Below are 27,997 nucleotides of genomic sequence, written 5' to 3' on the forward strand. Positions count from 1 at the left end.
CAGTAAGATGGATGTGATCTGCACACGTGTTTTTCTCACAAGAAAACAAGTGCAATGCATGGTTAACAAAAGGGAGTAGCTTCAGGGTTATGTTATATAACGGACCCAGATGTAAACTCTTCAATGTATAGCACTCCAGGCAGGTCCATTAGAAAAACTAAACCTTTCTGTTCATAGGAGGCAGGAACAAATTTCTTCTTGAACCATAGCTTAAGAGCTGCTCCTGAATGCCACCACAGCTAGTTTAGACCCAGAAGCTTTGCTCACATGAGCACAGCATCAGGCTGTCTCTGGGTTAATGAGCTATACCAGCAGCCATAATTTCTCTGCGTATCCCATTGATGTTGGTTGGACATCACTGAATGAAAAGAAAATATGCAGCAAACACAGTGACTAATACATGCATTTAACGCCAAAAAATACTAATGTATCAAGTCAGTGACAAAACACAGCAGCTGCAGCCTTAACAGGAGACCAGGTTTTGTTTTATATGGCCAGGTTTTACTAGCATCAGAATGAACAGAAGTTGTTTCACAGAATACCGTCAGGATAGAAATCAAATGTGAATATAGCTGTGTGAAACCTGGACATTTATTTTTAGGTACACACACCCACACACATATGCAGCCTGAATAGTTTGTTCCCCTCCTCTGATACAATTAGGGATGCCTCCAGCCAGAATATGAGCCCAGGCTTGCTTTTAACCCAATTTGCCAGTGCCACCCCTATTTAACTACATACTATATCGTGTAACAGCTTGAAAAGGGCTTTTTTTTTTTCTTTGACTTTTTCTTTCCTCCACATTCTCCCAATGCTATTCAGTTTCTTTTAGCAACACAGTAATTACCATTCCAGATCAAACCCGAAGTTCTGCAATTTAAACCTCAATACCATATGCCTCCCAAAAAGTGGCAGAGACTGCAGTAATTAAGCCAGGGGAAGAACAGTCTCCCTTTCGCATTACTTCCCATTTTGTTTTCCCACTCAGGCTGAAGGCTTAAACCATTACCTAAGATCCCTTTAGCAAAATACCAATATGGAATCACTGCATTTACTTGCAATTACCTGTCTGTGGCTTATTTACATTTCCACCTCATAAATAGATCTTCGTATGTGAAGAGGCAGGTATCCAAAGTGCTTTCTACAATTAACACAACACGCAGTTATTCAACTTGAATGTTATTCAAGTCAGTCACAGCATTTGCTTCCAAAATTAAATCTGAACAGCTACAGCCAGCTCTTCAGAGAGCGTTTCCAACCTCCTAATCACACCTCATCTCTTTTGAGCTGTGGCCCTCCTTCACCCGTAGCAGTATTTGCTTTACCTTTTGTAAGTTTGGATTGCTTCCATCACTTACATCCTTCCTGAATTCTGTGGTAATATGCAAAGGCTGAAAAATCTTGCTGTAAGCATATGGAGAAAGGGTTGCTAGATTAGATGATTAGTCAGACTGCCGAGAACCTTAGACATGAGATGAAGTGTTCAGTCAGAACACGGGAAGCCCTTCTGCCTAGGACTACTGTGCTGCACTGCCATCCACAGAATCCCTTCTGAGGTTTCTCCGGCACCAGAGGGCACATTCCCATTAACAGATGCAACAAAAAGCAAAGGATTCAGCACTCTGTTCCCTGTTCATCCCTCCTGGCAGCACACAAGCACTCCTGAAACAACTCCCACAGACCACACTAGGCTGCAGGAAGGGCATTTCAAATGTCAACACGCCAAACAGTACTTCTGTTGTGCAAAGGGACTCGTCGCACTCCCATTTGGTGCAGCAGTCTTCAAAATGACTGCATCTAAGCTTCTTGTTAAATGACACCCAAGAACTGTTTAGCTTTTAAATTTAAGGTGAACAGATTAAGTCTCTCAAAAAACAGTAGGTGTGAGAAGCCAGTTGACAGAAGAGCAGGGAAAGAAAAACCCACACTATTAGGTGTCTGGTATTTATTACTTTTTTTTTAATACAGAGAAGTCACAACAAAATATTCTCTAACAACACACGCAAATGATATCATAACCAATTATTTTAATTTCATCAACATTCATTTTCTATGTACATATTCTTCCATTTGCAAAAGTGCAATCCAAAAATGTCTCAACAAGAAACCTTTACGGACAAGTATATTTTTGAGGGGTTTTCTCACCGGTGGCCTTACAACAGCATGTTTGTTCTCAGTTACCTGGTACAGCAAAATGAAGAGTACATGGGGGGGAAAAAAAAGAAAAGAAAAAAAAAGAAATTGTGTTAGATGCCTCCCTCGTAGGAATATTCCCTATTTTCCCAACTAAATTCATTATGAATACACTGCTCACTACTGGACATATGAATGCAAATAGACTGGAATAGTCAATGGACTATAGAGCACTGTAATTTTAATGTCTCTGCAGCATTAGACAGAACATGAGTTTCAGCCTGCTCACATTGGTAGATGTCAAATTATGTATCAGCATGTAAAAGATGTCTACTGTGTTAGTTATGGTTATCAAAACTTACTTTTAAACGTCCTATCGATGGATGAATTCATTTACACATCCAAAATATTAAGTCTATCTAAATGCAAGCCTCTCCTATGGAAAACATCGTTAACTACTGGAAAGAAAAGCATTTGCACATGCAACTCCTATTACTATCACAAGGAGTATCGTGCATTTAAGAGTAGAATGAACCTCCAAATCCAGAGGACTGTATTCTCGTTTACAAAACATACTTCAGGCACAGTTTAATCCGACCACAGGCCAGACTAAAAAGAACACACAGCATCAGAAAAATGAAAGGTAGTGAAGAGTAAACTTTAGCCAAACAAGCAAAGCAAGCAGCTCCCTACATTGACAAATCATTTCCCTTTTGACACATTTAAAAGCTCAATGACTACTACCAGTGCTTGTCATGACAGATAGCAAACCAACTGTTGTCTAGTTCAACCTCTTAAGCAGCCATTAAGTCCCAAAGTTCACTCTGACTTCGTACTTATGCAACGCCTAGCCAAAACTCTCATGGCCAAAGGGTGGGCCTGTCTGCTTGACTGGAGTCTGATGCATCTTATTAAAAAAAAATAAATCTTACTTGCATTGTGCAGTAACACAAGACCAGTTTTCAGCATCAGCAAGAAGCAGAGAAAGTATTCCCTACAAATTAGGGACAATTTACTTTAGAGGAAAAGTTCAGAGGAATCTTTCTATAGCTCAGCTGGTTTCCATTGAGAATCATTTTACAGTACTACATGTGCTGCTAGCCTGCAGTTGAGAGATATGCTTTGCAAGAAAAAAGGTATTTCCTCAAGTGGTAGCTAAGACTCGCTTAAAATCAGAATTAAAAGGAAAAGGTGATTGAGAACTAAATTGTTGCCTGGGATAGATTTGTAAACAACTTCTTGTTGCTATTAAGACTTTAAACATGCTTTCCCCTCCCCACTTTCTCGGTCTGCTGCATTCTTAATTTTGACTTGAATATATTGTATAACCTTTAACATGTTTGTGTTTTTAAGAAGTGGTCAAATTGCTTTTCTCCACTTCTACTCATTCTCGATTGTCATACATACATATCTTGAGAGGCATCTAAGAAGATAAAGAATTATAAATTAAGCTACTTTAAGGAAAGTAAGCGAACAAGTACTTAGAAGAACTCCACATCCCATTTCTGCCCTAACATGTGCATTGCAGTGACACCTCCCCTCACCAAATGTGTGAAAAAAATGGGTACAGAATGCTACTATTTTGTTACCCTTTCAGTGCATGTGGGGCCTTAGGCTCAAGGCGTGAGTGACTAGCACTCAAGATCAAATACTATATGTATTCTTTATTTTTTATCATGACAGGAGCTTTGTCTTTGCTGTGTGATTTCAGACTGCTACAAGAGTCCAGTATTTATGTATGTGATCTGGTACCCATGGTATTGCCAGACAATGCAGCTCCAAACTACCCTAACTCCAACAGCTTGTGGAAATATACCACTGAAGGTGAAGGGCTCATCCTCCCCAAGGAATTAATTTGAATTATAACTTGATTGCTCTCCATAAGGGAAATCTACACTGCACAGCTAACCAGGTTATCCATCTGCTAGCTAACTTCTTCCAGCCCACGTACACCTGGGCCAGATCCTGCTTCTATGGCCAATGGTTACAGTGCTGGTGCCACTGTAACTGGAGTGGGCATAACTTGGTTTGTGATAGCCACACCAGAACAGTGTTAGAAGTGCCCCAAAGTTCTTCCCACAATTTGTCTTAAAAAGGAAGCAGTTTTCCCCAAACTGTCACAAATAGACCCCCAAGGAACAACTACACATAACCCCAAGAATGTGCTCCAGACACAAACACATGGACAGAAGAGAAGACAGAGCAAGGGGGGAGCCAGTGATGTAGACTATCACAGCCTGTTAATGTTGCTGTTCAGACCAGCGGTGGTGGATCACCAACATAACCGTTACGAGACACTTCGGTCCTATCCGGATGTGAAAATCATTAACTTGACTTGGCTAGCTTCTAAGGACATTACCACTCAAGTTAGCAGTAAAAGTGATGTGTGCCAACATAAGCCCTCTATGCAGAGTATTACTTGAAGAGTGGCTAACGCTTAAAGGAGCTAATTTTGCAGTGAAGACAGCCAGGAAATAAAACTGTGAACTTGGCATTTTTTACGCACAGAGAAACATGGATATTCAGTTTGAATTTTATGTGCACGTTAATTTCTTATCTTAGCAGAAAGTGTAACTCTGTCCAGTATACCCAACGCTTTCTTAGCTTCTGACTTTTCTGTTTTCCTTCCCAGGGTGTGCAGATTATCAGGGACATTTTTAAGATCATGATTTCAACGGATACACTCTTTGAGATTCTAATTTGGGAAAACCAAGAAACAAATAATAATCCCATCTCATGAAAAGAAACAAAACCCATACCTTGAGTGACCAATCACTCCATAAACAACAAAAAATACAAAAATCTCAGCTGGCTTTAGAAGCCAAGTAAAAGATTAACAACCTATTTTAAAACTTTTATTTATGTAAGGGAAAAGTTGGGAGCAAGAAACAAAAATTGCAGATTCTACAGGGCCAACCCCTATGACACAAATTCACTGCCTAACGCATTGACTACTATATACAGCACAGAGGCATGTAGAAAGTAAATACACTAAGTTTGCTTTCTTAAAAAAGTCTCCAAGGTTTTTAGATCCTGGACTTACATAATTTTGAAAGACAAAGGTGCAGAAATTAATTGACTTAAAAACTGATGCCATATGTCATACTAAGTACCTCTCAGATCTTACTGGTCTGATGGCCCAGATCCCACTTCATGGTCCTCTTTCCAAGCCAGTCACACCAGTCTGCAGTAGGCAGCAAAGCCTCAGTCCCAGCAGACACACACAAACATCCCCGTTCAGTTCAGCCTGTTCCTTCCATTTATCACAAGGTCCTAAAATATCTGTGAAGAAATACCTTTAAATAAAGCATTTTAAGATCTCCAGCTTGTTTTGGTATAAACAAATGACCTGACCGCTAACATTACAACACTGGTGGAAGCAGTACGATTGCCGTACAATCCGTCAGAGAAACACACATCAAACATACACGGCAGGAAGACGCTATGCCAAAAAATAACTCAAGGTTGCCTTTTCTGGCATAGATTTACATTCACTTGTCACACTATCTTTGTTTATCCCATCTTGGGAAACCTGAAAGAAAGCCCACTAAGATGACAGTCTGGGGCAAGCTCCTGTGCCCACTGGGACTCGATGATTTCAACAACTACAGGATGATTTCTTTCCAAGGATTCCCCATTTCCACCAAGCTAGAGGGACAACAAGCCTACACAGTTACACCCACTTTCCAACTGGACGTATTTCTCTGTCCCATATATGTCTCCCCATGTCCTTCTTATAAACTGTATTACAATAATACGAAAAATAAAGCCAAATCATTTTAGCTGAACTTTACCCCACACTTGGGATATATTCAAAGGCCATTAAATTGGCTTGCCTCCAACCTTCAGAGATCTCGTCAGGAGGATTCTGGTTTAACAACATGTATATATACATATTCATATGTATACAGACAAAGAAGCTGCTCTTTCGTTAGAAAAGAAAGTAATTTCATCACAGAATGAATCCTATAAAAAGATATGTAATAAAGTTGAAATACCCATAAAATAGCTATTACTAAAGCAAAGCTTTCGTCAATAAGCCTCCAAAACTTTAAATGAAGAAAATGGCTTCACGAAGTGGTAGTCTAGATTTCCACAGTGAGGACACTGCTGGACGTTGCTGTATTCAGAGAAATACTGCATGCCAATCCGTACATCTATTACTGGCTTTCCACAGTGCTTACAGTTCAGTCGAGCCTGTGAAAAAAAATAAAAACACTTTTGAAATAACCAGATTCACCTCCATTCCTTGCCTTTGCTAAACAGACACTCAGCCCTAGCCTCTGGCAAGGCCACAGCTTCAGTCAGGAAAATGACAACCATGGGGCCTTGCTGGTAAGGACGTTTTTCACCCAGAGCAGTAACTTACAGGCATACAGAATGGTTGTCACATGAGGTAGCACCTACTGCCCAGCAAAATCTGGAGAGTGAGTTATTTCCCACTCTGACAGGAGGTACAGAATTTCAGAGCTTACATATATATATGTATGGGTTGTTTTGTGCTATTTCACCTCTGAATAAATTCATGTGCTCACCGTAAGAAGTGCTGTCTCAATAAGCCACAAACGAAGCCCTGAACTGAGGAGAGAAACTTCACCTTTGTGAAACTTCATGTTCGTACCATGCAATCCTTACCTTAGTGTTCCCACTGCGTATCTGTTTAGGTCTACACTCGAACATGATCTCTCCATGAGACGTATCAGCATTTTAATCTTTTGGTTTAACAAATGTATAACTTGATCTACTTTATCAGCATGGCGTTGCATCACTTTAAATATCTATTTAAACATTTATAACATGTATCAGGTTATATAAACTTAACACAAACTATTCTCCAGCTGAGATGGGACCAACATTAACTGGATAGGTAGGAGAATTGATTAAAGGCGAAGGGTGAGGAGAGGCAGAGCTATTCATGGTCAGCAGAAACAACAGCAACAGAGCCTTCAGGAGACATCTAGCTGAGATATCCAGCCCATTTTCTGTGCAGAAAGCAACAGGCAGTGTGAAAGCTCAGCAGGGAGCATGAAACACTCAGGAGAAGCAGGAGGTTTAAGACCACAAAGGAGGTTAAGAAGTAAAGGTGGCAAATGAGCAGTGTGGGCTTGATCTGTACCACAGTTTAACCTCTCAGCCTCACGTGCTAACAAAAGCTTCAGCTCTTCATTGAAAAGAACACCAAATGATTTTCTATAGCAACCTTGACTTAAGGGATTTTCTTGGGAGGAGGACAGGAAGCAATTATTAAAGTACTACTGCTGTTGAGACAAGACTCAAAAAGAAGCAAAGCATGAAGTCCACAGATAGCTGCTTTGCTTGACAAGCAGAAATTCTGAGAAATGCAGTCTAATGGGGCATAGATTTATGGTGATTTTCTTAAAATGTGGGTTTTCCCCTTGCTGGTGTCCAGCCCACCATCTAGCTGCCATCAACCTGACAGTGGATGTAGTTCATTATCCTATACACATATTCTTGAAGTACAATGAAATATTTTGAAATAAGGTATAAAATTATTCAAAACAAGAAATTAGCAAGGCAATTCAGAGTTAAATTATATACCATATTTAAATGTCATTCCTCTATATGCAGAATCATCTGTAACAATACCAGTGAAACAATGACACACATTACCCAGCAATCAGTAGCTGAAGCTAGTGGTTTTATATTCAGATCTATTATTTACCCTGTACTGTCATACTGTCCATTAATCATACAATTAAGACTCTTTTAGAACGAGACCTTAATTCCTGTCTTGTACATTCAAAAGAAGCAATTCAGATTTAAATTTCCTGAATTTTACAGAGCTAGTAAGTTAGCATCTGTGTTTTATCTTTAAAAGTCCCTATTTAAAAAAAAGCTGCAATCTCAAGAGGCACAAAAAGGGAGGCATCTCTGCCTTTTGTTGCAGTCATTAACAATGTAATTTTATCCAGTACCAGCAACTCCACTTGTCTTGTGATCAACACATCTTGGTAAATATGTTAAATTTAAAATTAAACAGTGTGTCACATATTGGTAAAGCTCTATTAGAGATTGCTCTTGTATTGCCACATCTTCAAGGGCAGCAACTGTCTTCCTTTTAAGCCTCACTCAGAACTAAGACTGCTGGAGCTTAGAAATTTTTATTCTTAAGAAATTAAGAGACTGCAAATCTTTATGGAAAGCATTCACAAAACCATGAAGTGACCATTCTTGGAACACCTGCTCTAACCCCGTTACAAACCCTGCGTGTCAGGAGCCAGCCACTGCCTTCTGACATGCCAGAAGGAACCACTGAGCTGCACCTACAAAAACAACACCTGGTGCTATTCACACGACTGCCTACAATGGGTCACCCCTACCTCCGCAACACAACTCTGCTGAGCTTTGAGACCTCAAACAGAAAAACGTCTTGAATACTGCTGATGGTCCTGCTGCATCAGGCATGTACCTACTTTGGAGTAAACCGAGGCTCTTTCCCACCCAAGATATAAATGAGGTGAGCATTTAACAAAAGCTGGGTTTCTTCAGGCTGTAGCAGAGTACCATCAGCACAGTCAATTGCAGCAAAGATTAAGGAGAGATGGGTAATCTCCAAGCACAAAGACTCTTAGACTTTTAGATTTCCTCATCTTTTTTTGCAATGATTACCTTATGACAGAACTCAACTCAAGCAACTAGAAGAACCTTGAATGCACATATCATCTGCTAAAAAAATGTGCAAATATTATTAAAATACTACTAGAATTTTACCTGATGCCAAAGGTAATGCCTAATGATCATCCCAAGCACCAGCTTTAATTGTGAATGCATTTAAAGGGGCTTTAATTAAAAAAAAAAAAAAAAACGTAATCACCGACTGTTACATTAGCTTTTGTCTAGCTATAGGCCTTCATGCTCTGTAAATTAAGATAAAGGGACATGAGCTCTGCTTTCTTATACTACACGCATAGGCTGAAAAAGAAGGATGGAGGAAGGGAAGGGAGGAGAGAAACACAAACCTTTGCTTTATTTATCATCAACTGGAATCTCACCTTAGGAATCTTACTTATCGAGGATACTGACCTGACAACAGGGAGATGCTGCCAGAATATCGTAGGTATACATAGTTCCCAGCTGATGCCAGCTTCCATCCCATCGGGACTTGCACTTAATGCAGATAATTTTGTGAACCCCTTCTAAGCAGTCTACACAAACAGCATAGAGATGCATAAGCCTTCCTGTGGACAGGAAACACACTTCTTAAGGAGACTGTAACAGAAGATTAAAACAGACATTTCCTGCAATGTGTTATTTGCCCTTTAGTGTTACAAATCACACCTTATTAAGATCTTTTTGAAAAGGGTGAACAATAAGTAAAAAATATTTCTCAATCACAAACACATAGGACTTAACTGAAGCTATTTTCCATGAATGCAAAATTCAGGAATCACTCATCATCCTGCCCACTCTAAACCCCATTCCTTTAGTTGCTGGTAGACCTTAGCAAAGTATTTTGTAAAAGGAGTTGCTTAAGCTACATACGCAGATGCCAGATTAAGCTATGTGATCAGCTGCCATTTTTACATGAAGACGACTACCCCACCTGACAGAAGAAGTGGAGAAGTGTTGAAGCTTTTTAATAAGACTCATTTAACAACATGCCAAAATCTTCCAGCAAACAGGTAACTAAGAACCTCATACTCTTCACGGGAAAAAAAAGTAACAGCCAGAAGAACTTTCTTTCCTGTACCTTTTCCTCTTGATTCATTTGCAGTAACTATATTTGAAAACATATGTTACACATACAATTTTATCATGCCACACAGAACGATGAATCTATCGAGCTCTCCCATGAACTTAGGTTCTGCACAAACAATGATTTCAAAAGCTGAGTTATACCGCCTTCTGTAAAAATCAAGTGGTTCAGACTTCAACATGAAATACTTTCTGCACAAAAAGGTCACTGAACTCAACAATTTGAAATCCAACATGCAAATTTCCCACAAAACAAAAAGCCCTGCACAAACTACAAAGATCTGCTATCCAGATTAAGCCTGATTTGTAGTGGCTAGTTGTTTAGTGTGCTTTAGGCGGACTGATGCAGAGTATAATTCTGTAGTATACCAGGTTTTGCACTGTTATACAAGAAAAAGTTAGGAAGTAATGTAGTTACAAACAAGACTGTGCTTATCTTGGATTACGATTTGTGCCCTTCAGCACCAAAGGCCTGCACACATCACAATTCGTAATTTAAGGAGCACACACATGGTGTACCTTTTTTCTAGATATATGGAATAAAATATTAAAAATTGCTGACTAGTAACTAGGTACTTTAAAGATAACAGATTGTTTATTAACTTTTCTTTTTTAAGCCGATTGTTTTAGAAAAATGAGAAAGAAAATCAGATCCTACCTAAAATATATATAAACAATACAGTTGCCAGTATGAGCTGATAAATTCAGTAACTCCACATCAGGCTGTTCAGCTCTAGAGAATGTGATGTGACGAGACTGAAGAGCAAATATAATAAGCTCTGTTTCTAAAGTGAACAACACGAGATGGGAGCCTTTCAAATAACTCCATGTGCTAAAGCTTTGTGTTGTGTAGGAAGACAAATAATTTTCCTGAACTGAAGTTCTGCTCTGCTTCTGCATATTAAGATGCTACATTTCCCCACCACTTGATTTTCACAATCCTTGCTATATAGGAAATGAGACTCCTTTTATCAGGCATGTTTAAGATATCAGAAGTGATTTTCATTACTGAAGAGAAAATAACACCCTGAAACAGCACCCTTTCAAGCGTAATTTCATTTCAAAGCATACTCCTGATAATAAACCCTTTTACCCAGGACAAGGAGGTAAAAATTTTAACAATTAATTATTCACAGCACGTTGTCTGAGCAAGTTTTTCAGGTGTATCATCCAACGGGTAAGAAGCAATTAACTAAAATATAAAAAATAAAATAAAAAATAGTTCAGCAGTTTCATTCTTAGTGGCAAACAATAAGAAGTGGCAAGTTTCACTATTACTAAACCATCTATTAGCGCTGATAAGATCACAAGCATGTTGTGTATGCCTCCTCACAGAAGCAAACAAGCACGGTTATCTCACACAGGTATATTCTGTTTATCCTGGAGAATTTTCAGCTTGTATGTTTATCTGTCACTTTTTCCCCTTGAAAATACATTAGGTAAGACAGAAACAAGAATGTTAGCATGAATACAGTTCAGTGACTTAGCGCGCCATGATTTAAATAAAGGAAAAAAATACAAAGCTTGTTGAGCAAAGGAATGTTACATAATATATATTATAACCATGCATGAAACATAACAAATTTATGGAAAGGAGAGAAACTTAAATGCTAAAATACCTCCTGCTAATGCATTCCCATAACACTTTTCAACATATAAGTTTATGTTTTTGAAAAACAACCTAGGAATAGTTTCTCTGGCTTGTGTTAGCCATACTGGCTGCCAGCAGACTGCAGAACAGATGTGTTTTGCCATGTACCACCTTGATCACTTAGTTTCAGACATACCTCTCAGGAAGAGCTGAAGCTCATCCCAGCTCATGTTTTGTTGTTTTGCTCTAGAAGAAAAATGATACATGCCTTGCTCCCAGCTCAGCAGGGAGCTGGGACACCGTCAGGATGCTGCTCAAACTGGCAGCAATTTGGGACCAAATCTAAAGCCCCCACTACCTCAACGCCACTTCATCCCAGCATAATAAAAGCTTACTTTCACTGTCTCATTTCTCCAGGCCACAGAAATAGTCTTTGCCAGGACTGCACTAACACATGCCAAACTACAGTCCTTGCCATGTTAAAAAAAACACAACAACAAACAAAAACAAACAACACAAAACACTATGTGCAATAAAATGAAACTGATATTCTCTAGGCTGAAAGCAGATGAGAGCCACAACTGGTGATACAAATATGACTTTCATTGATGCTGCAGTACAGCATGCTTAACATAAAAAGTTGTTTAAAAGGCTGATGTATGTCTTGGAGCAAAACTCACAACACATAAATCAGTACGTACACACTGCAGAACAGGGTGGCTATAGTCTACTTAGAAATTAGATGAAATATCTGCTGGTTATTAAAACCAAAAGCAAGGCATGGATCTTTCTACACATTTGCTTTTTGTAATTCATTCCTAACCATTTCAGCCTGACCCACACCATAATCTAGATGTGACTCCAGCCTTTACAAAACTGCTCAGAAATGCAGAATCATGATGAAAATCTAAAATGGGGGGAGGGTGAGGAAAGATGAGTAAGAGGAAGCAGTCCCATCACAGAATGAAACCTAGCATGACTGACAGACAACCTGTACCTTGAAGGTGACAGGGAACATCATATTCAATTTCATCGTGTCTTGATGGGCTAAGGAACAGGGTTCCATCCACCAGCGGAAACTGTTCAAACACTGGCAGTGCCCTGTGGCACAGCGCACAGTTTACAACGTTCCTGTGGCTGGCGCTAAGAGCAGCAAGAATAAACTTCCGCAGGTCCTCCCCTTGGCCCACTTGGGCGTCATCTTCCATTCGCACATGGAAAGTATTCAATTTATGCCTGGGGATGTGAGTGAGAAGCTCAGACAGGTCGAGCCTTCTCAGAAACTGCACGGGGGCGTCGAAGTGTCCCGATCGATGTGCTTGCAAACCGGCTGCCCCGTAATCGAAGTGCGCGTTCCTGAACATGCCCCCACCGGCCATGTTCTTCTTGTGCGGCTCCAGGTGAATGGCGTTCTTCAGGAATTCTCCCAAGTACCGCGAGGAACGGGGGCCGCTGAAGTGGGTGGGGGCAAGAATCGAGTAGCCAGTGGGTGGGGACTGGCCGGGAGAGACGCACGGGGAGCGAACCGCGTAGCTCCCGCCTATGACACCCTTCTCCTGGGAGTTCTGCCTGTCCATCGAGTGCCTTCGCTGGATGTCGTGACTTAAGCCTTTCTGCGGCTTGTTGGCTGGCCTGCCCTTTTTGGCTTCCTCTGCTGACTCCGCCATAGACCTTCCCGTGCTCTTCTCCAACACAGACTTCTTCTTCTTGTCATCCTGCATTCGTTTCACCTGGTACCAGTCAGTGTCTTTCTTCAAATGACCCTGCCCGCACCGACAGGAGCAGAAGCGGAACGCGAGGTCGTATCCCTTCTTTGTCCACATGTTTTGGCGACACTGCTTTTCGTTCCAGCTCCTCGCTCTGCCGATGCAATTGAACTGGACCAGAATGCTGCTCTCCCACTCGTAGAAGCACTGAAGGTGCATCCAGGTGCTGTAAGGGCAGTGCTCGTTGTTGCATATGACCTTCTGGTAGTCATCCTTCTCGAGGTCCACTGGCCTTCCAAAGCTGCAGATCAGTGGAGTAGCACAAGGGGCTTCTGTGGAACATAAAGCAGACAGATTAATAACAGGCTGCTCCTGGTCTGCACATCACACCACTCGTTTAAATGTCGTGCCAAATACAAACACGAGTTCTTATGCATGATCCGTACTATCAAAGAGCCCACAAGCACTAGGTCTGGGTCAGAATAACAAATAATCTTTGCTATAGCTCTTTTTTTTTTTTTTTTTAAGCAATGATGGAAGAAGAAAACGAAAAGACAACACAGCTTGTTCAGCACTCAAAGCCAAAGCACCTCAGAAGTCTTAACCTTCCTCGAGGCTCTGTGGACACTGCTGCAAACCAACCATTAAGAAGTAAGGAGAAAGCTTTGGGGACATTTCTGGAGGGTTGCTTTGAAGCCTGAGAGGCAACATGGGAAGAACACATAGAAGTGCTTGTTTGAAAAACAAGCAGGATATACAACTGGGCTTTGTGATCATAAGGAGAGGCAGGAATTGATCTTGTCTTTGGGACTGAGCAAGGGACGATGGATAGGGAGAGAAGCGGGAAGCAGAGGACTTTGAACAGCGAGACAAACAGATCATGTTTCTTGTACAAAAAGGAGGCCCTTCGTTATGTTTTCAGGCAAACACAGGATATGCCACCATTACTGACCTACCTGATAGATAAATTTCACAAACCAAATAGTTCTGTAACACAGATAAAGACCAAACGCCACGTGGTCTTTTATCAGCAAAACAGCAGCCTTTGCTATATCCTTGAGCAAAGAACAGAGTATTTCAGTTCTCTCCCTGTAACAGTATCACCTACACAAAGATGTTCTGTATTTACGACCAAGGACATTTTCCCCTCCCTCACCTAAGTGCCACAGATCACAAACTACTCCAATTTCTGACTGCATTGGTGTAGCTGCAAGGCACAAAAAAAGGAAATTCTCATCGGGACTTTCCACTGGATCTTAAGTGAGTCTAATTCCCACTCCAAAACAAGGTTCTCAGATGCTTAGTCAAATATTACCAAGATTTCTTCTGTGTATTTCTAACGTCTTACTTCCTCAAAAGACACCACTCCAATAGGACTGGCAGGCTGCCTTTTTACCTCTGCATTACTGCGTTCAAACAATCACACACTTCTTTAGGGTTTTCCCCGGTCGAGTGCTACCTCACCCAGCACAAACAGCTGCCAGGAGCTCCCGAATCCTGCTCAGAGCTCCAGGACTTGCAAGGGAGACACACCGAGCCTCATCACAAGAGCCTGCTGCCAACTGGGTCTTTTTCCTTACGATTTCAAGCTTCTACCTGATGAACAGGGAAAAGAAACCTCAATTGTGTTCTTCTTAATCCAGCTCATCACTGTTTGAGTGAATAATACAACATAATTTGCAACGAGGTAACAGGTTTTATGCTGTTTCCTTTCCTGGTACTCAAGACATTAAATAATAGGCACACAGCAGCAACACAAAGTAGGTTTTGCAACAACAGGTCATTGGCATGCTACTGTTTTTACCCCTTTCCAAAAATTCTGCAAGCAAGCAAACAAAACACCTTCAGTAAATTCAAGACCACGGAAGTTCTTCAAACTTATTTACCCAGAACACGCAGGCACAAGGAGTACAAGAAAATTCTCCCAAGCCATCCCCTGGAACGTGCTACATCCTCATCTCATTTTTCTGCCTCTGCTTCACACACCAGAAACAGCACAGTTGCAAGGAGAACTCGCTGCAATACCCTTCCTTCAGGGACTGACTATAAACTGCAACAAAGGTGCATTCCCAAGAACATTCTCCTGAAGCAAAAAAAAAAGCCTGTTTCAGTTCAAAATACTGACTCGTTCAGTCATTCAAAAGGAAAAGAAGACAGGTTACCAAACTGGAGAGAACATGCTAGATAAGAGAAGCATTGCCTCGGGACTTTTTGGAAGTTCCTTCTATAGAGGCAACGTGATATTCCTGCTGCTTGTCTCAGGTCTCCAAAAGGCGTGCTGAGAACACGCAGGCTTTGGGATGTCATCTGAGAGGTATGAATTGTATTGGCAACCAATGACTAATTTTTCCTCCGTGTTTTTACTCTGTATTATTGAGTGTAATGTCACTGTCTAAATGCAAAAGTGAGTAATTTATCTACTTGGAGTCAAAATCTGTCATTTTACCAATTCATAGAGTTCTCCATCCATTCTCCCAGGCCGTTACGTCTGATTCAAGTCACACCAAGCCACACCAAGCATCTCTGCAAAGTTTTTCGTTATTTGCCGTTCTTTTATCATACTTAGGATCTGAAAGCACAGTTTGCAATAGTAGCATCTGATGCAGTTTATCTCCGAAAAGTCAGTTAAATTGAAACCTTTCAAAGCTCCTCATCGAAAGTCAGATGTGCTGCAAGATATGAGAGGTACCACTACGAACAGCTCTCACTATGCATTTCCCACATTTATCTATTCCGGCCCATATTCATTGCCACCACTGCCAGAAGGCAGGAAGAAAGGACATGCCAACAATCCACTTATGTGTTTCAGAGTGTAAATGTTCTAACAGTCGTGCATATAATTACAGCTGACAGCCCAGGGAGTTACTACACAGCCACGTCTAGAGAACCTCCAGTTAAGAATAAAGACTTTGCACTTGTTCATCCATACCAGCATAGTTAACCGACTAGAAAACAAAAGCATTTCATTAATGAGACTTTGAACACGGTCCTGATTTTGGATGGAAAAAAATACTTGATCTCTAACCCTCTAAGAAGTTTACTGCCTCTTTGTCACGTGGACAAGAAATTAGATTAATAAAGTGGCTGAAATGCAGGGAAACAAACAAACCAGTCTGTGTATTCCCCTCAATGTACTCACAACTATTTGATTACTATAATGTTCTGTATGTCTAGAGGCTCTTTTAAAGTGTGACTTTCAACAGATTCCTCCCCTTTGTACTGGTCTATCACCAGGACTGTGAAATGTGATCTTCTCCAGCTCTTCCTTGAGAACTTAAAGCTGTCAGATTACCTAAGAATTTGCTACCTATGATAACTATGAGGAAGAAAAACATTCTGTTTTTGGACAGCAATGCCTTTTTTTCCGTATTTAAGTTAATTAGATAACAACTTTATCAGACATTTCCTCACCTCATCTTCTACCCACTCCATGTAAATTAGCTGGTCACACAACCATCATAGCAGAAGCAAGCATAGGATAGCCAGAAGACAGCAACAGAGCAAACAAAGAGTCTTATCCCACACAGAAGACCCCACCAAATTGCTAAACAGTAGCACCAAAATTACAGATAATTCGTAGAAGCAGAAACACCAGCATTCAGATTACTTAGTATGGGATCCACACTAGCAAATGTGAAGAGCTCTTCCCATCAATTCACACCCTTCAAAGTGCTCTGCGTTATTTCATCAACATTTTATAAATGAGACTAAGCACTTATTACAGAATTACAGAACTTTAAACATTCTCGTTATCAAGCCCTTCTAGTTCCTATCAATTAGAAATGATTTTTAAGATTATTCCTCAGAAAGACAGAGGTAAGATCACTGCACTCATGTTTTATGGTAACTGTACTTCAGTTACTGCCAAGAGCGACCCACAATAAGCCTCTTCTGTGTAAAGAGAATTTCACGTGAGCCGAACTGCCCATCCACACATGGCAGCCCCAAGCTGATTTGTCACCTAAATATAACCGGACTCCAACTACCTAACACTTCATCAGATTTCTGGTTTCCAAAGTTACAAAAAATAAACTTCAGGAAAAACTAAAGGCTAACAGGTATCAGAGAAGCATCCATTCTCCTAGCAGACCCTTTTGAAAGAAAGCCTCACTGACCATAAAAGCACCTCTACTTTACCTTTCAGTTTCAAGATGTCTTTCAGAGCCTGAGAGAACAACAGAAGGCAGCAGGTAGCTTTGCGCAGCAGAACAGCTCTGGTGTTTAGACACAAGTGTCCTGCTGTAGCAGAAAGGCTGCTGATTTGGAACCACAGCTGCACAATGACTCGTCCAAGAAGTTGCGGTTCCACAATAGATGTTTTCTCATATTCCTCTGTAGTGATTTTGATCAGTAATTCTGAAACTCGGTGTATGGAGCAGCACATACATGCCCTCTAAAATAGAAATGAGAAATAATATTCCAAACAAACGTACATCCAAGCAAAGATATCTGACTACTTAAACAAGGTTGTATTTTTGACAGAACTGCCATAAAATTAACTTTTCTTTCAATAACAAGAGCACAAAATAAGACTGCAAGGAGCTGGCCTGGGTGTTTGGCTTTTTCTCAGATTTTCTGTTCAGGTTTAAACATCAGCAGAAGTCAGAAACACAAACAGAGGATTGAGATAAATGTCCTTCAAAATGGAAGGCATCAACCTGTTTCTACATTTAACAAAAAGCCTTTAATACAGTATATGAAGGCCACCCTTGCCATGCAATGACACTAACGAAAGCAGCAGAATAACAACTGTCTGAGGAACGTCTCTCTGGTGAAGTAAATGGAGGAGAATGTTGTTTACTTCTGTTTACACACCCATCAGAAAACCAAAGATGCAACCAGCAAGCCAAATGCAATGACTCTACGGCCTCAGTTCATGACTGCTCTCATTTGTTCTGAATCCTAAATGCAGATGCCTGAAGCAAAATTTGCTCTTCCCCCCATGTTCCCACATTACCCATTGTGCAAGCACCAGAGATTTTCAGTCAGTGAACAGAAACAGATAATTATTTCCTGTACTCGCCAGTGTAGGTTTCAGCTCCCCCCCCCCACACACACACTTAGGATTGCCTGTGAAGCTCAGGGATGGTATTAACAGTGTGAGGCTGGGGCAGAGGAAGAAGTGTGGTGCTGCTGGAAGAAGCAGTCCTATTATCATTGTAAAGCAACTGAGAGCAAACAGGTTTTTATGGATCTGGAAAAAAGTAGTTAAAAAAAAAAAAAAAAAGCTAAGGTCTTGGCACTGAGTCAGCTGCAAGACACCTACTACAGCCTGGTTTTGGTCCACTGTCACTCTAGCACCTCACCATCTATGCCAAGGACACTTTGCCAGCACATTCCCTCAGCTAGAAGGGGTACCTGTGGGGTGCATACATTACACTTTAACCTACATTACCACCTTCACATGAACAGGGCTCTCTTCACAACCCTACACATCCAAAAATTGTTCACCCTGCCAGCCCGAACCGGAGTTGAGCCCTGTCTGTGGACGGCTACTCCCCACCAACCACCTGCATGAATCTTGAGAGCTTCTCCTACCATCAGGATAGCTTTATTTTAATTGAAGTCAGACAATACTATTGTGCTAGTGCAACTATAAAAAGAAAAAAAAAAAAAAAGTAAAGACAACAGCAATGAAACAGGCTGAAAACTTGTATTAATTGCCCAATGTGTTTGCTCTGGTAAACCCTGAAATATAATCTGACATGCAAAAAATTACCAAGAAGTAACAAAAGGGTATTGCCATATGCATAACGAGCTAAACAGCACAAATCATACAGCACTACAGAAATGATCACTCATCTTCCTAGAAGCCTGAACGCAGCAGGAAGAATACACTGGGAAAAAATGTTTCACAAGTGGATCCAAAAGGCAGGCTTGGATGTTCAGTGCAGCAGCAGCAACAACATATAGCAGCAGAAATACAGTACAAAAAGTCTTTCAAAACAGCTTGGCTCACTGCTTGCATTGAAAACACTCACTGACGATGACTGATACCTATCCAAAACTTCTTAGGCAATCTACGCAGACTGATTAACATTAAAGTTTCCAGACTTTCTCTTGAAGGGCGGGGAAGAAACAGGACAACAGTACCTGCTAAGCCACCCAAAACACAGGCTTTTTCTCTCATGAGACTCCCTGTAACATTCTTGGACAGAAAAGCCAACACTACAAGTCCATCTTCAGCCATCAGCAGAGCAGGACAGCGCAGGCTGACATTTCACCTGGCACAGTGTAGTAGCAGTGGTCAATATTTACACTTGGAAGGGTCTTAAAGAGAAAAAAAAGGGTCTTAAAGAGAACACAAGCCATAAGCAGCCTGGCTCTACCTGGCAGCTCACCCAACGGGCAGGATGTCACAAGCGACTAGTCACATGAAGCGACCACCTTCCCTTCCTCGAGGGAGGATTTCAGGTAAGCTGGGGTTACTAAACCCTGGTTCAGCTGGAAACTCAGACGATGAGAGTCCTGGGGTGTACAGCAAATGCTAGAACCACCTCCACGTACTTCACTTACACTGACTTCACTCCCAGCCTCCAAAGGAGTTTCTTCCCCCGGAAAATCTGAGGAAGGCCTAACCACAAAGCAGAGGCAATGGAAATCATGAAGGCTGAAGTCGTACCTGTCACGTTAACACCTGCTAACTTGAAGCACAGCCAGAACAAATGCCTGTTTACGAAATCTGCGATTAGCACATGATACACAGTTGCTGTTATCTACGGCTCTCACTCAACCACCCACTCCCAGTTCAGCCATCACCTCACCAAAGTCAGGAAATCAAGAGCAGAACCGTACAAACTAAGGACGGGAGGCACCCACATCAGTACAGTAGCTCTGCAGTTTGCTTGCACAGCCATCTGTGCTCCAAGCTGGACCAACTCTGCCTACACAGCTGAAACCCATCATAAGAATTCATATGGTCTTAAAGAAATCACCAGAATCTGCAAGGTTATCATCATCCAGCTAACCTAGACAATTCTTTCCATTTAGTCATCAAAACACAGAACAACTCAATCGCCAGCTTTGGCTTTGGTTCAGGATGTAGAGAGTCTTGCTGCATAGGAAAAATCCTGCCCTAACTTGATGTATATCCTCAGTCCAACTGAAAGCATCACCAGTCCACCATACCAAGGAGAACAGACCCACCAGGACAGCTAATGCCAACACACTCCTGATCCTACCACACAAATCCTGGGTTGGCATCGCCAGGCCAGGTAAGGAGCAGTCCCCTCTGTGCCACAAGCAATTGTGCTGAGGTCAGGAAGACTCCTTGCACTGCTCCATGTAAAGTGGATGTTTACGGTGTCCTCTATCATGGTGAATGCAGAGATTGGTGATTATCCCAAGAGTGGTGGGCTTTAATGTCTTCTGAACCTTGGCTGTCGCTTTGTCCACACCTGGATCATACAATCATCCTCACAGCAAAGCATTTCCACCAATAAATTCTTCTACTGTAGCCTTCCAACAGCCTTCAATACCTTGAAACGTTACAGTAAACTCACCCTCATGTCTGATGAAACAGATATCCTAATAACTAAAGCAGACTAGAATGCACCTGCCCTAGCAAGTTTTCAGTGGCAAATTCCACCTTAAGCTGGGAATAAAGGGATAAATGTGGCAAGAGAGAAAGTAGATGCCTTAATACCAAGCACAGACGTGGACTGGATTTGCCCAGAATCAGCCAGCTAGCCACGAGGCCCTGCCCAAAAGCACAACAGTAAAGGGACAAAAGGCTGAATCAAATGGTATCTTTTCCAGCTTTAAGTCTAGGGGTGTTTGTACCACTGGTCTATACTTTCCCAGTTTGAACAGGACGGTATTTTTACTCTCACGTGAAAGGCTGAGCAGCCGGTAGAAGCTCAGTGGGAAGCGGGGGACGCAGCCTCCCTAGCTGCTGCATCCAGCGTCTCAGCACGATGACGGCTCCAGAGGCTGGAGCTGTCACTTCCAATCGACGTCCCTCTCACAACGCTGTGCTGGCTCCCAGCCCGGCCTGCGTGCCACCTCTGGCACCCGCGCAGCACGCAGAGGCCTCAGCTGCACGCCGCTCCCAAAATGGTATCCTGCAGCACAGCAGCGGAGCCGGGGAATGCCAGGCACACTCAGCAGCCAGGCTCTGACTGGAGCTATCTCCTCTCCCAGCGAGCATTCGAGACGGGAACAGCAGCAATATCCCACTCAAGCCCTGGCAGGAGGACTGAAAGGCTCTGCCATCGTGAGAGAGAGAGAGAAAGATAAAGGTTAGAGTGAATGCTCTCCAGATAAATGTCACTGAAGTCTACTGGGAAATGCGAGCGCTCCACTCAAAATCCTGCCAGCTTTCAAAATGGAATTATCCACTCCAGTGACTAGATTACTACTTCAAGAGGCCTGTTTGAAATTATTTGAATTTCTATGAAAACTGTTTAAAGAAAGCCCATGCCCTACTAATGCTGTTGTAATTCAGATACCTCGAAGATTAGCTGGATTATCTTTCCCTGAGCTATATGCAAGGTTTACCTCTATTTTTCCTCGCATGTGCTGTAGGAAGAAAAACAGAGAAGGAAGGATGCCTGCCAGTCTTTATGCTACTTTCATATCAAAGGATGTGTCAATATGCAAGGCTGTAAGCAAGGCTGAAGAAAACTTACAGACGTCTCCCAGGACTAGAAGCTGTTTTGTCACTGCTTGTTGGATCACTACGAGGAAGAAACAGGATGAGTACACACAAAGTGAAGCAATCAGTTCAAAAACTGTGTTTCCTCACATGGAACCTAACAAACATCGAGCGTAACCCTTACTCATGTAAGCTTTATGCTTCAACCAGTGACTGACTGATCACACGAACACAGAGCACAGTTGGGCCCTGATACCCATTTTGAGAGCAAGTAACTTAAAAAAAAAAAAAATATTAAATGCGTACTTGCTCATATGAAAGGATATTTATTTTATTCAGCAACACCATAGACACGATCCCATTTGCAAATGCCTTGCATTTGCCATAAAAGGATGTAACTGCATAGCTTTAAAAATTCCCAAACTAAGATAAAGTGCTCTCGAAACCAATTTGCATTGATCGAGACAGTGGAATTTGCATTCAGCTGATTTCTGCAGTTAGAAGAACTCAACGGAATTAGGAAGAAAAATGGTTCTCCTTTACAAAGTGTGCACGAATTAGATTCTGACACTCACTGCAACCAAACAGAAACCTAATTTTCCAGGTGGCTTCACCGGTATCAATGGGACTCCCTCCCTCAAGCTAAATAGTAAGGAGGTTCCAACACCCAACATCACTAGACTGCCAAACTGGAATTAGATGTTATATGCAGCAGGGAATATTCATCAGCAAATACTAATCCACACTTATATATTAGAGTGATTCATGCTCTAAAAATACATTTTTTAATTGAATATTGCACTGACAAATCTTCTGGCCCTCTAACTACCCCTCCTCCAGGATATAAGTTTTTTTTTTGGAAATCTTACTGGTTGGCTAGTCACAGCTTTCTATATATTAGTCACCACCATACTGAATGATTTGCTTTCTCCATACACTTGTATTATGTTAACATTTTTATTTGAAAGTAAATCAAAGCCTTACAAACTTGTACAACACAGGCGAAGAGTATGCAGAAGCCCACCTGGCCATTTGAAAGCCAGGTACCTAGGAAAAAGTTCCCTAGAGATCTCATATGAGCACAAGGATACTAAAATACAGTTTTTAAGCTTCTTGGAGAATTTCTTCTTTGAGAAGTTATAAATATTCAACTCACTCTTGTACAGAGTACATCGTACAGAGCAGATGTATACTCCAATCCGCCCACTGCGTGAAGTGTACCTGCTGCACAGCTCTCAGGGACAAGTCATTTACGAGGAAGGCACATTATAATTTTAGCTGTGTCCTTCTGGGGTCTGGTCCTCAGCAAGATGATCCACAGGGGGTTCCTGACGGTAAAGGCAGAAGCACAACCGGGAGGTGCGGCAGGGACCCAAGCAGCCCAGCCCCATCGACACGGGCACCGCTCACACAACCCTTCAGCTGGCACAGCACAACGGGACCTAAAACACCCACCTCCATCAGCTCCCCAGCCTTTCCTCCCCTGAAGGATTTTCATGACCAGGATCCTACATAAATTTGCACCCTGACAATTCCACCAGACAGCCTACCAATTCGCCAGCTAGGCCAGTTTTGCAGTTTAAGGTCTCATCTTTGCCAGTGGGGAAAAAGTATGACACCAAATACACTGTGAGGTGGCAATTTAGAGACAGCTACACCATTTTATTTTTTCCTTTAATTGAGCTAGCTCTAATGAACCCCCTGTTAAAGGGGAAAACTATAGACACGGAGGGTAGACAGACAGATTATTCTTTTCTCTCATCTTCTCATGGCACCAATGCTGGACAGAACAAATGTTGGAGTGACAAGGACATGGGAACAAACCTGGAAGATGTTAAGGTAGGGACCAGCAAGAGGAGGAACAGGATTTGGGTCTGCTGGATAATGAGACCAAAACTGAATGCAAGGCAAATAAAATGGATGGAAGAAAGAATTTTAGGGACAGAAACAACTGTATGAGGGGTCTGGATCAAGGAGTTTATGGAATAAGAGGGATAAATGGTAAACTGGCAGGAGCCAATGAAGTAAAAGTTCCCAAGCTCATCAGGGCAGAAATGGAGAAGGAATTTGCTATTCAGAAACATCACATCTGACATAAGCCCTGTGAAAGGTCCTTCCTCTGATGCTGCTCAGAGCAAATGATCCACAAAATACCTTGCCTCCCCACGTTCATTTATGTCTGCAGATGAAGATTACCAACTATTGCTATTGGGATTCCTGTAAGCCACAGGACTGAAGTCATTGAGGCATAAACCAAGGTAGCTACCGATGTAATTTTATATAATAGCTAAGATTTTCCAATTTGACTAAGAAAACTAACCTAGAAAATTATCTAGAAAAAATACAACTTTATTTGGAATTCAACCCCTCTGAAGACAAAATTCTACTTCTGAAGACAGGAATCTAACTAATGAGGCTTCCCATTACACCAAACTTCGGTTTCCTTGTGCATTTTGACACTGGTAAATTAGTCCATTAGCCCACCATGACCTGCACCTTGCTCAGCACAGAATATAGATGTCACTTTGGTCATGAAAGATTGGGCTGTCATATGGAGAATTTCTCCTTGCTCTGAGGGAAGCATGGGAATTCTCCAGGAAAAGAGGTGGAAAGGCACAGGAAAAGAAGCAAGAGGAACAGAGGAATGGAAGGCACAGCTACAGACTGCAAATGCTCCTTGGGGACTTCATCAGAATAGCTGCCAAAAAGTTTCAGTGCAACACGGAGAAGAGTCATCACATCCCGTCAGTATTTATGCCCCATCCTCTCAATCCCCACCATCCAAAATCAGACTCATAAGCCTGAACCCTTCTGCTGACTTCCACCATGGTCTGAGCTGTGAACATGCACTAATTAAAACACCACCAAAACCAAATGAGTGCCCTCCTGGGCAGAAGAAGATCAATCTGTGTTTCTCAATCACCATGCCAAAAATTGGCTGACAAACTGTAAGAGGGAGCAACACCTTGCTGCTGTAAAGGGCTGCTGTAAGAGGAGCTCTGCATAACACAGCACTGCTAGTCCTGGCTGCAGAGAGAGGCACAGGGGAAGTTAAAATTTCTGTTTCATTCTGGCGTTTGGATGGGAGGCAGAAACAATATACGGACCACATAGAGAACAATGAGGGCTTACACAAAAAAATAAATCTGCATCACTGTCCCTTCCTCGGATGAAGCAGGGTCCTGATGTGACCACGTCATTAGGCTGTCACACTGACATCACGATGCAAAGCCAAGGCTCGCTTGGCCTACAAGGAGCAGCACAGGGAAGAGCCTCCCTGCACCCAGCACACTTAATCCTCAACACAGATAATCTCCCATGAATAATCGAGAGTTGACTGTGTACAGCAGAACTCTATTAACCTCACAACTCGCCGCAGCAGGCCGTGTCCTCGGTAAACTGCTTAGTGATCAATTAACTGTAAGCACACAGCCTCTTACAAACATCTTCAGTCTGGTAACGGGATACTTGCCTCCAAGGCCCAGCTATTCCACGCAGCTTCATTTCGGATTCATGAGTTTTACAGACACGAGGGAACCTATTATCATCATCTAGTCTTCTCCCTGCACATGAGAACTGGATTCCCAGCCTCGCTGCATGACAGGAGCCACTTTTTCTTTCATTTCCCAAACCAAATCTGTTGAAAGCTTTGGACGTCTCAGTAAAAACACAATTTGTGAAGCTTCCAGCTGAGGATTATCTGATGGGCGGTAACCTAGGTAAAAATAAAGCTAGCAGCCACACCTACTCCTCCTGGCTTTAGGAGTTCCTGAAACGAAAGATACAGCTAGACACAGTGACAAGTCACAGATCAGGTGCGCTCACCGGGTGCTTCACGTAAATACCAAAACCTACTTCATACCTCTGTTGTGAGGACAACAAAACAAAGGAGCAGAGGGGTGACAAAAGAAACAAAGATGTTTCTGACCACTGAAGTCATGAGGAAGCAGGAAGGGAGAGAATAAAAAAGCATCTGAACTGCATGAGGTTCAACCAGTCCAAGTGCAAGGTGCTGCACCTGGGCCGGGGCAATCCCAGACATGAGCACAGCCCAAGAGAAGAACTCATTGAGAGCAGCCCTGCAGAGGAAGACATGGGGGTTCTGGTGGACAAAAAAGCTCAACATGAACCAGCAGTGAGTGCTTGCAGCCCAGAAGACCAACTGCATCCTGGGCTGCATCAACAGAGGGAGGTTGGTGAGAGCTGGTGGAAGGAGGTGATTGTGCCCCTCTATTCTGCCCCTCTGAGGCCCCACCTGGAGTGCTGCGTCCAGGTCTGGAGCTCCCAGCACAAGATGGGTGTGGGGCTCTAATCTGCTCTAACAGCGGGTCCAGAGAACAGCCAGAAAGATGATCAGAGGGCTGGAGCACCTCTCCTACAGAGAACAACTGAGATAGCTGGTGACATGCAGCCTGGAGAAAGGGAAGGCTCCAGGGGGACCTCATCACAGCCTTTCTGTACCTAAGGGGAGCTTATAGAAAAGGTGGAGAGAGACTTTTTACAGATAGACATAAGGCAAGGGGAAATGGTTTTAAACTGAAAGAGTTTAGATTAGATGTTAGGAGGTTTAGATTAGATGTTAGGAGGAAATTCTTTACTCAGAGGGTGGTGAGGCCCTGGCACAGGCTGCCCAGAGAAGCTGTGGATGCCCCGTCCCTGGAGGTGTTCAAGGCCAGGCTGGATGGGGCTTTGGGCAGCCTGGGCTGGTGGGAGGTGTCCCTGCCCACGGCAGGGGGGTGGAACTGGGTGGTCATTAAGGTCCTTTCCAGCCCATTCTACAATCTCAGGCTAGCTCTCAGAAATGCAACTTTGACTCCATAGGAGTCTGGCTAGCGTAGAGTAAGGATGTACAAGGCACCTGGGACAAACTGCCTTACTGATGAAGACAGAAAACCTGTCCCACCAGCAAGCCATAGAGATACGTGTGTTCACTGGCAGCACCTTCCATGGAAACTGCACGTGCAACACAGCTTTGTGCTCCCCCCACAAAGCATCCGCACCTGTACGCACCATTTTCTGCTGTGCTTTAGAGATAAAAATTGGGAACACCGTTTCTCCCCACCTCAAAAGACAAGCCAACACACCAACTAATGCTGTCTCGTGCAAGACACTACCTGTGAAGTACATGGCACCGGACTGCAGTCACGATAAAAATGCTCTAGAAATCCTCCAACTCTTGCTGATTTCTATGTGTTTTTTTTTTTCTTTTTTTTCCACTTTCTCACTCAGAACAAATGGACAAAAAGAAATTCTCAGCATCTCCCATGGCTCCCTGGAGTAAGCAGTATTCCCACAGAAGCAGCCTGGCCAAGCCCTTACGGGCCGAAGCGGCGCGCGATTAATCGCTAATATTCCTAGGGAGAAGTTTCCATTAAACGACACGCGGGAACCGGGCGCCTCGACACCCGCAGTAGGATTCCTGGAACCCCCAGCACCGCCCTGCAGCAGCCAGGCAAAACTCCTGCCAGGAAACACCGAGCCAGGCGCACCGACCCCTCAAAAAGCGTTACATTTGGGAGATGGGGGGGGGAGAAGCGGAGACGAGGGGGCTCCGCAGAGCTAATGTCGGAGTTGGGGATCTTCTTTTATGGCTTTAAAGGGAACCTCAGCCTACCCCCAGCTCTGGCCTTAAATCCCGTTGTGCAGCAGGGCTGTCCCCAGCAGCACACAGCGGGGATGGCCGCTCCGGGCGCTGCCCCCCAGCACCGCCCGGCGCCCCCCTTCCTCCTCCTCCTCCTCCTCCTCCTCCAGCCCGGGCCCTGCGCCACGGCGGGAGGAGGCCGCGGGGCCGTGCCGGCCGCTCACCGCTCTTGGCGTCGCCGCCCGCCGCCGCTCCTCCTCCTCCTCCTCCTCCTCCTCCTCCGCCACCGCCGCCGCCGCCGCCCGCAGCCGCCGCCGCTCCTCCGGCCCCGCCGCCCGCCGCGGCGCCGCCACCGCCGCCCCCGCCGCCGCCGCCTCCCGCTGCCGCCGCGGCGCCGCCGCCGCCCGCCGCCGCCCCGTTCTCCTGCTCGTCGCCGCTGCTGTTGGCCCGCTTGTTCTTCTTGCCCTTGCCGCCCTTCTGGTTCGGCATGGCGGGCAGGCAGGCGGGCGAGGCGAGGCGGCGGCTGCGGAAGGCTCCGCCGCTACCTCCGGCTCATGGCGGGGCCGCCGCGGCCGCCCTGCGCTGCGCCGCGCCCGCGGTGGGCGGCGGGGCCCGGGGGAGGGAGGAGGGCGGAAGGCGGGGCCCGCTCGGCCGCCGCCGCTCCTCAGCGCTGC

General features: G+C 43.5%; 1 protein-coding gene across 2 annotated transcripts; it reads right to left on the reverse strand.

Annotated features, from left to right (window-relative positions):
- Positions 1-1,944: 1,944 nt before the first annotated feature.
- Positions 1,945-27,925, reverse strand: HECA (hdc homolog, cell cycle regulator). Of its 2 annotated transcripts, XM_084284860.1 has the most exons (5): positions 27,548-27,925; positions 12,438-13,478; positions 9,178-9,332; positions 6,132-6,330; positions 1,945-5,415 (listed from the first exon to the last, which is right to left on the reverse strand). In XM_084284860.1, exons 1-4 carry the CDS (start codon positions 27,810-27,812, stop codon positions 6,166-6,168), a joined length of 1,626 nt encoding a protein of 541 aa, XP_084140986.1. In that variant the 5' UTR covers positions 27,813-27,925; the 3' UTR covers positions 1,945-5,415; positions 6,132-6,165. The 2 variants fall into 2 exon arrangements, with proteins under 2 accessions (XP_084140986.1, XP_084140985.1); XM_084284859.1 differs by having other exon boundaries at positions 1,945-6,330.
- Positions 27,926-27,997: the final 72 nt, after the last annotated feature.

This window comes from Netta rufina, assembly GCF_964035555.1.
Source record: "Netta rufina genome assembly, chromosome: 3".
Taxonomy (NCBI): Eukaryota; Metazoa; Chordata; class Aves; order Anseriformes; family Anatidae; genus Netta; species Netta rufina.

Coding starts and splice junctions, on each gene's coding strand:
- HECA (XM_084284860.1), bottom strand. CDS start 27,812: ATGCCGAACCAGAAGGGCGGCAAGGGCAAGAAGAACAAGCGGGCCAAC. Junction 13,479..27,547: donor GGGCGGCGACGCCAAGAGCG/GTGAGCGGCCGG, acceptor TATGTTCCACAG/AAGCCCCTTGTGCTACTCCA. Junction 9,333..12,437: donor TGTTCCCTGTCACCTTCAAG/GTACAGGTTGTC, acceptor TCCTGTCCACAG/GAAGGCTTATGCATCTCTAT.